At 39.0% G+C, this 14,058-nt stretch overlaps 1 protein-coding gene across 1 annotated transcript; it reads right to left on the bottom strand.

The window, feature by feature from the left end:
- Positions 1 to 6,766: 6,766 nt before the first annotated feature.
- On the bottom strand, positions 6,767 to 12,936 carry LOC145446038 (uncharacterized). The gene is made up of 6 exons (XM_080324224.1): positions 12,747 to 12,936; positions 12,219 to 12,340; positions 9,603 to 9,732; positions 8,147 to 8,439; positions 7,793 to 8,075; positions 6,767 to 7,732 (listed from the first exon to the last, which is right to left on the bottom strand). The coding sequence occupies exons 1-6, from the start codon at positions 12,919 to 12,921 to the stop codon at positions 7,629 to 7,631; spliced, it is 1,107 nt and encodes a 368-aa protein (XP_080180350.1). The 5' UTR covers positions 12,922 to 12,936; the 3' UTR covers positions 6,767 to 7,628.
- Positions 12,937 to 14,058: the final 1,122 nt, after the last annotated feature.

Here is a 14,058-nt window from a genome sequence, read left to right as displayed (position 1 = left end):
CCATATTTACTGTGATGACATATTTGATGTGGGCGACAATGCGGTGTGAGTGGAACCAAGCAATCTGGTACCTAAATTATATTCACGGATATTTTCGTGAAAACATATTTGTCACTTCATCACTACTACGCGCGAATCGCAACAAAATTTGTGGGCTTTACTTGACTTTTATGAATATTAAATGTTGGTACTCCGTGAAAACAGCCCCGACATTCCTCAGGCTATCTTTCGCATTAGAGGATTAAACTACTTCTACTTGACAATCTGAAAATAGCGAAAATTAAGTAAGTAGATCACAAAATATTATGAAGTAGAAGTAGAAGTAGACAAAATCAGATCTACTGCAGTAAGTACCAGAAGTAGAGGAGAACTGCTTGAGTACTTCCAAAAAGTAGAAGTACTTCGTTACTGACCACCTCTGACTGTCAAATATTTTTTCCATTCTTAGTCCACATTTTTACTAGGCCATGGAGCAAATTAACGGGTAGACCTGATGGAGGATGTGTTTTCGAAAATTTTGGGCACAAAATAACGATGACACATCTTCCGGTTTTCATTTATCACTTTGTGTCCTGTTGTTGTTTTTTGACCACCCATCAGGATTGTAGGCATACTCCAAATATATATATATATTGTAATCAGCCAAACGTGCGAGAAAAACCTTCATTCGTAAGACCCACACGATTCCGACTTGATGTTTCTCTATGGGGTACATCATTCTGCTCTGCGGTTCACATTTGTGCGCTGGGACTCAGATTACACTATTATATTATAAACGAAAAATCCAAGTCACATTGAATCGCACCAAGCGTGAATATAATTTTCAAGTTTATAATCTCTCGAAGATTTGTGAACCAATTCGGGTTGCGTATTGATGTTCGTCAACACACGTTAATTTATTATGTGTTGAAGGCCACATAATTATTGTTTGACGGCTGCATGCAACGTATGCAAGTTGGCGACCTCTGGCCTGTTGAAGAAAGGATGAATAAGGCTGCAAAGTATTTGTAATGCTAAATACCAATCATGGCTCGAGATTACGGGACCACCTTCTAACACATTGGTAATCAAACTCGACGCCCGCGAGACACTCGATCTACGCCCCTGCAGTTATGTGCACTACACTATCTATAAGGTTCTCGCAGCAAGTACTAATTCAATATTTCTGAGCTCTCGCGGCGGTTTCCTCGAGAATCATTATGGACAGATATCGCAAGCCGAAGATATTCCAAGGCCATGCTGTTCTACTCCAAAAGGAGCCAAAAAAAGCCATTACTATAACGTTTGAATGATGAGGAAAAGCTTTTGCTAATGACATCACAAACGGAATGTTACTTACAAGCTACGTACAGCTGATATGGACATTGTACGGCATTGCACGCCAGGTCAACATGTTCTGAAGCCCAAAATTACCAGGTAATTGTGATAGCTAGTCATTGGTATATTATAATGCAGATCTGGTACAACCCAGTACACCCCATCTGAGTGGTACATCTTCTTACAATTTTGGTACCCCCAATTTTGACCAACTATTTTTTTTCTGATTTCGTATAAGTGTCCTCCTTTCCCGATTCCAAAAGTTGGTAACTCTACGTTACGTAACTACTGGAATTCTTCATAGGGTAAGATTTCGTTAAAATAAAGTTTTTTCATGTAAAAATTTGTCAGTTTTTGAGGCAAAAAAGTTTTTTCAGGCCAAACTACTTCGTGAGGACAGACAGTTCTAACCAGAAATGAAGATAAGAAGTACAATTCTAACATTATGTGGGAAAACACCTAATTTGCATAGATAAGGTCAAAATTTGGTCAAAATTAAGTTTTTTAAGGTCAAAAAAGTCAACATTTTGATTTTCTATGTCCAAATCTTCCGTATTTTAGGTAAAAAATCGTCCTCATCATCACGTAACCGGTGTCGAATGAATCGCTGTGTCTTGTACATGTTGCGATGTGCTAACGTGAGTTGTGACAGCAAACAGTCATTCAATGTTTGTACATTTTACTTATTTACTAACTGCATTGTTATATCCAATAAATTATTTGCCGCAATCGAAATATTCATATAGCTTACAACTTACGTCAATGATTCCCAAACTATCACTTGTAGAGAAACAGTGTGTATTCTTACCCGTGTACAACCCGTGATGAACGGATGTGACTATACAACCGTGGTACAAAAACCCTGAACATACCTCAGACTTAAACCACGGTATAAATCAAACGCAACGTTTTAAAGCAAATGATGCTTACTCGTAGCGACGTATCAAGGTATATCAACACCGCGATATAATTCTTATACCACCCTTTGGGTTTGAATATACAAACCCGTTTCGCTACGACTATAGTGTGTCGCCGCAAATTCTCAGGTGTCCCACAAGTCTTTCTGGAATTACGAAAAATATGATAAGGCATGCAGATAAGCAAATCCTAATTCAAAGAAGTCTAACTTCTTCAATAGCTGATAAATAAGCACATGTGACCATGTGATATGGCATTGCCGATAAGTAGGGTATTTTTCACATATTAATTTGAAGAAATTCTTCCATTCGTTTCAAATCAACTCATGAGCAAGAAATCTTGCGGCAAATATTGAGCACATTGTTTGGAGTTCAACTAAAACTTCAACAATACTTCTCAGGATGTACTATAAAGGAATGTATGAGGACAGTTAAGCATTTTAGAAACCATAAATCAAGCAATTGTTTTGTAGAAGAAAAAGAGTTCATTTTGACGAAAAGTTGATGAGTTTGGGTTGTCTCTTCCAAATCCTATTCATGATGGATGCAATCAAAATTCGATTGTCATTTGTACCTTAATGGGTACGTGACCACGTTTTTTCTGCTTTCACCGAATTGAAAGCTGTAACCGTGAGAAACTGCCTGGGAAATGACGAATTGCGGATATGTTGGTAACAATGAAACCTGGTTTCAGTCCAATAAATGTTTGTATTAACAAGCATAGCCATCATATTAACACGTGAATGTATTTAGACAAAACTTTCTCGATAGTTTGCCGAGAGCGTTTGATAATTTTTAAACCTTTTGGTCGCTTGCCGTACTGTCCGATCGATTGATGCCGGATTGTTACCACCAATTTTTTAATTTATTTTCTGTCGAATGCTTCACTTTCAAACCCGGACATATTTTGTGATATTAAGGATACAGGTACCAACATCACTTGCACACAACGTTTTAGTATTGATGTTTTCGCCTCTGTGAATACTACCTTTTGAACTTCTGCTCATTTTGCCGGATATCTCCCATATGCATATGCATTCTATACTCTCGATGCAGTTGCCAGGACCTGTTATTGATGGTGACCAGAGTAAAAATGTTGCGGTTGGAAGGCAATGATGTGACATATGAATATATTCGATATTTTCTATCTATGGCAGTTGTTTTCATACTGGGTATAGTGCGTCCCCCTTGAGGGACTTGAACTGAGGGGAGGCTCAAAGGTGCCTGAGGGAGTAGATGCTTTTTTATTTAGGAATGAGTTCCATTTGTGCCGAAACTTTCAAGTTTTAACAATGGCAATATTCCTAATTATATTTCTAATTTGAATGTCATAATTGCGTCGTACCATCAACACATTGATGCTGAATTTTGACTGATACAGAGCCTTGCACTAATCAGAAGAAGTCTCTGAATGAAGTGTAAATATTGAATGCATGTAGCTGTGGCATTGGTTTTTAATTGATCTTATAGTCACGTACATTTGAACTATGCTCAAGCTGGGTAATGGAAGGGATGTGACACTGAAATCGCCAAAATATCTCTGTGCTATACATGGTACCACTGTACATGATTGTGTTTATCAATATAATTTTATTGATGAGTGACGCTTTTCGGCTGTGACGTCAGATGCGTCACGGACTAGAATGTGCAGGAATGTGTCAAAATATTCATCTGGAAATTTTTCCATGCTAGGCGCGATTAACCTCTAACTCATAATTAGCGATCAGTGTATAGTCCAAATTCGACGTTTGAGAAGTGTCTCAAGATTCATAACACCTTTCATGCCATCAAACAATGTGTTAGGATTGCAAACATTCTAGTTCCTCTTTTTAATATTTTTGAAGTGACGAAGGGGCGCGGGAAATATTTCACTATCATCAAGGGGGGGGGGGGGTGTCGAAAGAAGTTTGGGAACCGTTGATCTAGGCGCATGAGCAGTAGTTCTCAAACTGGGTGCACACCCCCTTGGGAGGTGAGAAAGCCTCTGAAGGGGGCGCGAAGCTGACGTTAACAGCAAAAAAATCGCGCACGGCGCGTTTAACCCCAAGCTCTGTGTATAGTCTGAATATGATATTTGAGAATTCTCTCATCAACACTCATAACCTACCATGCCTTCAACTATCCGTCGGGATTGCCAACATTCTCGTTGCGTTTTGTGATATGACGATAAGGGGTTGCGAACCTTTTCACTATCACAAAGGTGGCGTGACGACAAAAGTTGGAGAACCACTGCGCCGAGGATCATGTGCGTAGAATTGTTTTAGAATAAAAATCACAATTTATATTACTACGAGAGTCTTTCATCTATGATCAGCATTACTACGCCGTCCCGATGCGTCCCGCTGGGCGACTCGAACTCCAACTCCGACTCCAACAGTACAACAAATTTACTCAGAAAATTATATGTCACAGTGATGGATAAATGACTTTCATATAACCAATAATCATATTAAGAAATAATGGTCACGATGGCGTGCAAAATTGTTTCATTGTGGCATAGCTCTAAATACTCATTGTACAATTAACATGGAAGTAGCCTATTTATTTCGAAATATCCTTCCTTTTTCATATGTTTGAAAATTTTATAACATAGACAAGCGACGGATATTCTCTAACTCAGGGCTGGCCAACCTTTTCAGCCAACGGGCCACATTCGATTGACGAATTAGTGAGCGGACCACTGGCCGCGCTAAGCGCGAAAATTTTTTGAAGTTCATAGGTCATTAATATTGTTATTTGACTATATTGCGGGCCTGTTGTTTATCGCTGGGCTAATTTTGCGAGGACTGGGCTATTCGGCGCATGGACATATCGATATCGAAAGATGCGACCAACATGCGTCAATCATTTCGTGCCTAGGTTGCATAGTCGACGGTCTTACTGCGAGCAAAAACTCTACGTCGCATATGTTGAACGACACTTTGTCTCGTAATCGCGAATGTAGTTAGACTCAATCTGATACATTAGGTGTTCTTCCATTTTCACAAAAGGGCAACAATATTAAAAACGAATGACAACATGTTGCACCAAGCTTGAGATAATTTTTACCTTTGATAAATCTACCGCAAATTATTCTGCTTTATTGTAGTGTACGAAGATATACCAATATGTGAATGGCTGATGGATCTGTCAATGCGTCGGAACTGATATTTTAGTCATCACATCTCAAGTGTTGCGACCAGACTAATCAAATTTTTCGTTGGCCTTGCAAGTTCACAATCTGTGCAATCCATTTTTGATGATATTAGAAATTTCGGAAATGACCTCGCGGGCCACTCAAAACCTTCTCGCGGGCCACGGGTTGGCCGGCCCTGCTCTAACTTGTATGAATCCTTCAAGGATGATATATATCCCATCGTGTATTATTAAGATGTCGATTAAAACGATGATAGTCTAGCTCTTTATATATGAGTCAGCAACTAATACATAGATGTACAATTTTTCCACTACACACTATTCTGATGACAAGCACACAATCTCTCACTACTAATAAACGGTGGTCAGAAACGCAGTTTAGGGAGTAGTCAAACAACATATGTCTACATGCACTTAGTCAAGGATTCATAGAATAGGACTATACTTTAACTCTTTATCGAAGATTTGTTCGACCCAAAGCTTCTCATTACTTGAAATATTTTGGATTTTGTGAAGTCGGAAGCAGCAGCGTTTGGTTATATTCGCATCAATTTTACAGGTGATGTTGTCACTTACTATACCAAATTATTTATTTGATCTTTCACAGTTTCATGGCATAATTACCAAAATTGCACCAGCTTGCGATTGCAGCGGCAATTTTGCGTTCGTCACGAAGACGTATCTTGCGATGTTCTTCCTCTTCGAAAATAGAATCTTATTTATTATGAGTAATTTTAAGAGGCCTTCGAATAAAATTGCTTTCATATCAAAGAAGTCGGAGTCGGAGTCAGTGGACTCTGACCAGTGAAACTCCAACTATGACTCCGACTCCGATTCTCGGTATTGTGGAGAGGATACGATTGTTTTGCAAAACAAATCCAGATTGGTTTCCCTCACAGGTGCGATTGAGCAAGGTAAAATTGTTCCATATTCCACTTCCATTGCCCTTGATATCCTTGACTTTTAATTTCTCTTTTGCATAAAGACCTTCCTTCGATAACGCAAGCCATTTCACTGCACAACGAGACTAGACTAGAATATTGGAGGAAAAATGCCTAGTCAGAAAATGACTGTTGTGATGACTGTGTATAAATTCGGTTTCGTATACGGTGGTTCCGTGAATTTTTAAATATGGCTCGTTTATTTTCGCACTGGCTTGGTGGTTGCTGACGTGTGGGTGGTATAAACTTTGTATAAACTAGTGAGGAGCATGCACCGGAGCCGTATTGGATATCAGGCCGGATATCCAATACGGCTCCGGTGCATGCTCCTCACTAGTTTATACACCTTGCTACCGATACTGCACCATGAACCAGTTCTGCAGTATAGCCAACACCCCAATCGCAACAGATTATTTTTATGATATAGTAAACATGTCAATTCAAAATGGATCCCGTACGCCTGCTGGATTTTCATTTAACACCGACGTATTCTTTATATCCATTTCAATGATTAGTTGAATAAGCATAATGCGGTGACTACCTACATGTATCTCGACTTGATGTTGTGCGATTGCGGATCAAGTTCACAGCAGAGAGTCAATAAATATTCACGAACGGAAAGCTGAAAATTTCAACAATCCTTTATAACGAAGCAAGTTAAATTTTTTATATTAGCAAGGTGCATGCTCGTTTAGAGTTGATTTTTTTTTATGCTCCCAGTGCATTGCATAAAGAGGTCTGAAGTTGAAATGCAAAGAATTTAAACCAAAGATGTTATAATTACGTGAAAATGTGTAATACATTAAAAAGGTCCACAGTGCAGAACCTACCGAGGTTCATTTGTGAACGTGAACCTCTAAATTTCTGATGTTCACACACAGAACGCGAACGTGAACCTTACGCTAACACCATACCTAGTAATGACTTTTTACTGCAATGAGTACATATTCTTGAAATATCGTATTCATTTCGGACGATTAGCAACGCTCACAAAATAGATTAAACTCTTGCCACACGACAACAGAAAACGAGTCATGCGTTAGCCAATCATAGTCTAAGATCATAGGTCTCTTGCACATAGCTTATGGTCATACTAATACACTTTTATATACATTTTACACTTAAAATTGAACGAAGCGAAAAAAATATCATCACTGCTGAAATTCACATGGCAAATGAAAGCGCAGGAAAAGGATAAGTCAATTTAGACGATGATCGGTTCTTATACTAACTTTAAATTATGTCAATTTAGCTTTGCCTGAAAAAGTTCATTGTAGCGAATTACGACAAGTGCACTTGCTGTCGCATTTAAGCCGTTTTACTGAACTTCTTCATAGCACGAACGAGGTTCGGTGCTTTCATAGATCGGTTGAGCAGGTGCGGTTTCTTCATATTCCGCATCACAGCTTGTCATTTCGTATTCTGAAATTGGAAGGATTGCCATATAGTTTCAAGATATATTACAAAATATTACAAAGATACCAGCGTATTCGTCGCTGTTGCTTCTTACGGTTTTGCTGTTTGTTTCTGTGCTCGATTTGGGATTTTTGCTATTTCGTCTTCGCAAAACAAGGAATAAAACAACGCAGCATAGGATGCAAAGTAATACGACCGTGGCTGCTACACATACAACAATGAGAAAAGACGGAGTCCCATAATAAGGAGCACGTGACGGATTAGAGAGGGTAAATTGCGAGCACGATCGCCCCACCGGCTCTGACGTTGATGCGCATACATTGTAATTGCCGTAATCTGCTGGACTAGTCTGTGGAAACATTGAAATCAGTTTCACGTGGAATGGATTCACCTACCGAGTGATTTTCTGGCAATACTCACAACTTGCATTTTAAAAGCATATATATGGATCGTTTGCTGTGAGTAAGACTCCGTCAAAAGAAATAATCGCGATGACAAGGCTTCGTTTCCTGAGAAGCAAAAACGTAATTTTCGCGGGATGCAATTTAGGAACAAAGTACATGCCATAGACATGCCTTGTCCTGCGGCATCCTCGAGGTTCAATCTAATTCTGCCATCTAATGGATTAGCGAAGATTACGAAATGCAAAATCTCCGTAGAATTGAGATGAACCGAAGCGAATTCCATCGATAAGAAAGACTTTTCCGGCGGGTCTGGAAGTAAAGACGTGACAATCTCATATGCAGGGTCTCCAACGTTATGGCTTAAGTGTATTTATTTTGACAGTCCTGTGCAGTAGCACTGCTCGACGCAGCTTGGATATAATGTGGTGACGGACTTTTACACTCAAAGATTGCGTTTCGCCAGAAAAAAATATGTAATTTCTAGAGATTCGCTGAACGTTCGCGTTGGTTATGAGAACTCTGCTATTTCAGTAGTTCGTGTTTGCAAAGTAATGTTGGTAGGTTCCACACTGTGAACACTTTATTGAGATGACAGGATTTTCTCAGGTATTCATGACATCTTTTATCAGAATTTGCTGGCAACTGTCTGTATCGTGGTGAATGCATGAAAGGAAATTCAACACGAAGTAAGATGAGCCTTTTACCGATTCTCGAGAATTCAACTTTAAAACATCACGCTCATCTAGTTGTGAATAATAATATGATTCACCTCCCTCACTGGTACGGGTTTGGCCTTGAAACGTGCTAATAGGGTAGAATTATGAGTCCAGATACTTCGACGCAGTGGCTTAGAGAGATGGCTATGTTTGGTACAATCGCAAACTGTATTTGTCTGTTGTGGTAGCCTACGTAGCCTAATTGTTCCTACGAGATGATTCGGTGAATAGCTCTGCAATTTTGGTGCGCATGTGTGTTTTTCGTGGACTGTCAAGTGGCGTCACAGATATTATAATTTTACCATGGACTTGTTATTCGATCCATTTATAAGTAGGCTACGTGTGTAAAGCGAACCTTCCATGAACGCTTATGGTCATATGAACCATAACTTTTCAAGGGTTCGCACCAATAGTAACAAATGTGATACATATATACAGATACAAATATGTATCAACGCTTCATAATTATAGGTAGTAGCTAGTAACAATATGTACAGCATAAGGTATTTGATATATCTTATCCAGGTGCTGCGGGAGCAGAGCTTAAGGAGGGCAACAAAAAACAGCTTACATCATTATTCATCTTGCTAAATTTATTTATCGAAGCTTTAGGGTGATAAAACCATTGGTAAGCACAGCTTTCTTTGTGTAAAGCATTGCACATTGAGGGGTATACTGTGTAAATGGAAAAAATTGGTCATAGATAAACAAAAATAAAAAATAAAAATAACGATGCATTTTATTGAGTATACTCACAGTAAACGATAATGTCTTGGAATGACGTTGACGGCTTTTCGCCTGTTGCCAACGAGTAATTTGATATCACTTCGCAAGAGAGAGATTGTCCATTGTCTGATGATCTCAATTTGTAATTGGATGGTAAAGTCTGTAAAGAATATGCATTATGTTCATAAACAATACACTAGACAAATTATCTATATTCTAGAATACCTTCCGTAGACGGTTATAAAATAGATTCCACGATTTGAAAATAGGTCTCTAACGACTTTTAGACCACGAGAACGTTAGGGGAGTATCTGAAGTAATATTTGCTACGAATATAGGCCTATATAGAATGATGTCATTTCCTTTCCTTCACTGCACATACATTCTATTTACCTGTTCCATGCCAAGGTGGGTGTCAGATTACGAGATTACTACAAGTCGTTTCGATTTCAACCCCTTCCTACCTTTTCATTTTGTAGCAATTAATGATATTCTAACTTGATAAAATATTGACGAACGAATCAATGATTGGAAATCGTGAGAGGAAATTGATTATCAATAAATTCCCAAAGTATTCTGTAAGTACTATTAGAGGAGAGTATACTTGTCTGTTTTTTTATACCATCATGCCATCCAGAAAATGCTTTTGGAAGAGGAGTGCTTCTGTAGAGAAGAAAAGAAATTCCAGCAATTTGAAATAGGCTATCGACGAATATGGAATGATTGCGTATTTGCGTTCACCACAGAGATTTGGACTGATATCACTGAGTGAAAGGGAAAGAACCAGGGTACACCGGCATTCTGGTCACCTTGCATAAAGAAGTAAGCTCGCAAGATATGGAAAATGAAGATCCAATACCTTCGTCAAAATAAACAAAGAACTGAAAATCTGGTAATTTCAGTCAGTCAACAAATTATTTCGCTTCTTACACCGATCGACATTGACTTTTTCTAGCTTCAATAGCGGCATCTAATGTTGCCAGTGAGTGACTATTTAGTACATGTGGCAATGTCGTTACAAAGAAAAGTACAGCCATGTCCTCTTTTAAACTGGAATCAATACGGGTAGTAACATTGAACAGTTCTTGGAAATAAATCACAGGCAAAGTCCAAGTTGGTATAATTACTTCAAATAATGGTTTGGCTTGGTCGTTAGGTTTTTAATTTCTTGTTTGTTTTGTTTCAATCAATATTCAATACCAACCTGCGAACTTGAAACTGATTGTCATGTTGTTTTGTTTCAATTTTCAATAACAACCTGTGAGTTCCTAATGCCATGTTTCGTTTTTGCAACATAACCTTTACCCGCGTCGAACAATACAATGTTCATGTAGTTGAATAGAAATAGGTATTCCCAGATGGGTATTATTGGAGTTTTTCGGTTCGGATGAATCTGGCTTCGGATTCGTAACAGAGAATTGATAAACAGGATCGGTGTCGGACCAGTGAATTTGTCGATCCGCTTCTCACTAATCTATAGGTGGTGGTGTGGAGAAGAGCACCTGGCAATTTGCATAATTATTATTAAAAAATACAGCGCGAAAGGAGAATTGAGGCACATGTGAGGCACGGGCAGGTCGTGCCTCACCTGCGATAATGCAAGTCATCATAAATAGCTCGAAATTCATAACAATTGGTATCAATCAAATGCTATCATCACACTGATTCCGAAATCCCACAAACAACAGTGCCAGAGCACCAGAACTCCCTTCCACCCCCAAAAATGTCGCCAAGGAAGCTGACATTCGGCTTTATTACAGACAATGCCATCGCAGAGAAACAATAGCCAGGTGAGGCACAAACGAATCTGCCACATAGACTATTCGCTAACAATTGGACAATCGTAGCACAGTGAAACGCGCTATCGATTTAGGAATACAACAATCATGTAGGAATTATGTAGTAGCGACGGCCAATACGTAATGCGGAGCAAATACATTTCCTTACTTATGTAGCTGTTATGTATTTTCCGTTATATTGTGGCATGCGATACCTACTTGCATAGGCTGCATTGCCGTTGTTTATGGCCTTTATGCTGTGTTCAATTGCAATACCTATAACCCTTAATTGTGGTATGCGATAACTATGCTTACATAGCCTGCGTTGTCGTTGTTTGTGGTCATGGTCAGTGATGCCAATCCTGGTGTTTTTATACTAGATCTAGTGTATTTTGACTTGACCTATTGTCCTGTGTATTTTCATTCGAAATTCAGCAAATCTATAGTGATTTTTTACTGAAAAAATATTTGTAAATTACAATGCTACTTTCATGAACTTCGAATAATTTATACCGGTTCTTGAAGAGATAGTAATTATTATTCGTCGAAACTTGCCAATTGAGCACAATAGCGACCAGTCCTGCCTGTATTGTAGAATGTGGAATTGCAACGGCTATCAGTGTCCGAAGAAAATGCTCTCTATACCCGTTGGTGTTGTTATTCATATTTTGGGTCTCTTTATCAGGTACTTTACGTGCGTGCGTGTTTGTGTGTGTTTATGTATATGTGGGGGTCCGTGCCTCACCAGCCATGAACCTCACCGCACGTCACTGCATACCTTATTGGGGATTTGGAAATTGTAGTATCTGATCAGAAGTACTAGTGCCCATGGCCATTGGCAAGACCACACAAGCTCATTTGTACTTACCACATTATTGATTTTATATCTGATCTCATGAGCTGCGGGAAAGCCATCGGTGTAAGTGCAATCAAACGGACGTTGCGATCCCACAGTTCGATTCAATTGAATAATTTTCAAGTTTCGAGGTGCTGAATAGACAATAATAAATGAACAATCCCTGTTTTTGTAGTCGTTGCAAATTGATTCTGCGCTGATAATGAACAATGACACTAGGCCCAAGAGAGATATTTTATATTGTGTTCCTGCTATTAACGCAGTTTTCTAAATACTTTTTATTTCATCTGAAAAAATTAAAAAAAAGAGAAGGAGCTATTCAACGTCTATATCCTGGGCAGTCAATTAGGCATACAGAAAATGATCAGGGTATTATGTCGACGTCAGTTGTTGCATAGTTACCCTTAATCGGGCTGGTAACGTCAGGCAGACTGTACTAATATGTCTATGAGCTCCAAAGTATTTCAAATATATCTTTTACTTTCAAGAATCATGGTATATGGTTTGTACGGCCGGGCTTATATGAAAAGAGTGCATTACCTGACCAACATTGGAGCTTTTCGCAGCCTGTCCAGACAGCATTATATGCGCATCGTGCTACTCCGTCGGCTCGAGTCCCATTTGAATAGAACGGTAATTGATTTTCTTCTGTACAATTGCATAATCCAAGATCCTGGAACCGAACACTTGAATTCCCGACTCTGCATTCAATCATGATACGAGAGGAATGTCACGTTAAATGCATAAGTCGATGATTTATTAGACTCTGTACTAGAGCAATAACGATAAATGGTAATAATCACCTTCCAGTAGCAGTGACTGTGTATGTTGCATTTTGATGAGACGCTCCAACACGTACAGACGATTTACATGCTGTAACGAAAGTAAGCAGGTTGGCAAATTGTATATAGCTAGATGATTCACAAATGGTGATATCTCGTTCGGTCTTGTGAGACGGGAATATGGACGGTATTGAAATTATGCTGTAAATTGGAGTTGGGTTGTGGCATCTTTTCTGCGGTTATTGTAGTACTAGCGGCTAGCCAAGGGGTGACAAACTATTTTTGTTATTCACAGCCCCATTTCGACTAGTCATATAGCCAACGGCCGCATTCCAGTGCATAGTTCTAATGAACTAGCTATCTGGACGTAAAATACCCATGTTCAACTGTAAATATCTATTTCCGATGAACTCCGAACTAATCTATATAAAGATAGCGGCTTACTATACGCACCGAAATCACGAGTGGTTATGCTATGGGATTGTTTATGGTCACGTGAAGTGTGAATTTTTCTTCAGATTAACCAATGAATTTCGTCATTGGTAGTTTTTCATATAACGATCAAACGTTTGTCTTTTCTCAGCCCATGTGATCAGATTCACCGTTGAAGTTGATGGAGACTTGGAGGGGGTGTTTTCGAAAATATTGGGCAAGCAGTAAATGATGAGTATTGCTTTCACAACTACATTCATTTCAGTAAAAAATTTGTTACCTCGAAGTCTTTTCGTGTGCCCCTTATTAAGAGATAAGAGCACAATAACCAGAGATTCCACTGGGGTAATTCGGAAAACCCCAGATGTGGAGGTTGAATAACCCGAGAAAAAACAGATCCCAAATTTTACTCAAATTCTATGCGATAGCTGAGGAACTGGAAAGTCATTAATTACAATGTTACAGAAATGGAAGTAAGTTTTAGCCCCTGATATCGAAATTCCCACAGTTCATACAATAAATTTGGCTCGGTTTACACTGCAAATCCCACAAGAATATGTTGTTTACTGCTCGACGCATTGCTTTGAAACAATTGGTGCGCGGAGTCAAAACTCAAAACAATGCCAATTCCCAACCCT

Source organism: Botryllus schlosseri, chromosome 9, assembly GCF_051294905.1.
Source record: "Botryllus schlosseri isolate E-star chromosome 9, Bs_hap1, whole genome shotgun sequence".
Taxonomy (NCBI): domain Eukaryota; kingdom Metazoa; phylum Chordata; class Ascidiacea; order Stolidobranchia; family Styelidae; genus Botryllus; species Botryllus schlosseri.
Note: the sequence above shows the minus strand (reverse complement) of the source record. Positions and strands in the feature narration are given on the sequence as shown.

Coding starts and splice junctions, on each gene's coding strand:
- LOC145446038 (XM_080324224.1), bottom strand. CDS start 12,921: ATGATTGAATGCAGAGTCGGGAATTCAAGTGTTCGGTTCCAGGATCTT. Junction 8,440..9,602: donor CCAAGACATTATCGTTTACT/GTGAGTATACTC, acceptor CTTTACTTCCAG/ACCCGCCGGAAAAGTCTTTC. Junction 7,733..7,792: donor CAACAGCGACGAATACGCTG/GTATCTTTGTAA, acceptor TTCCAATTTCAG/AATACGAAATGACAAGCTGT.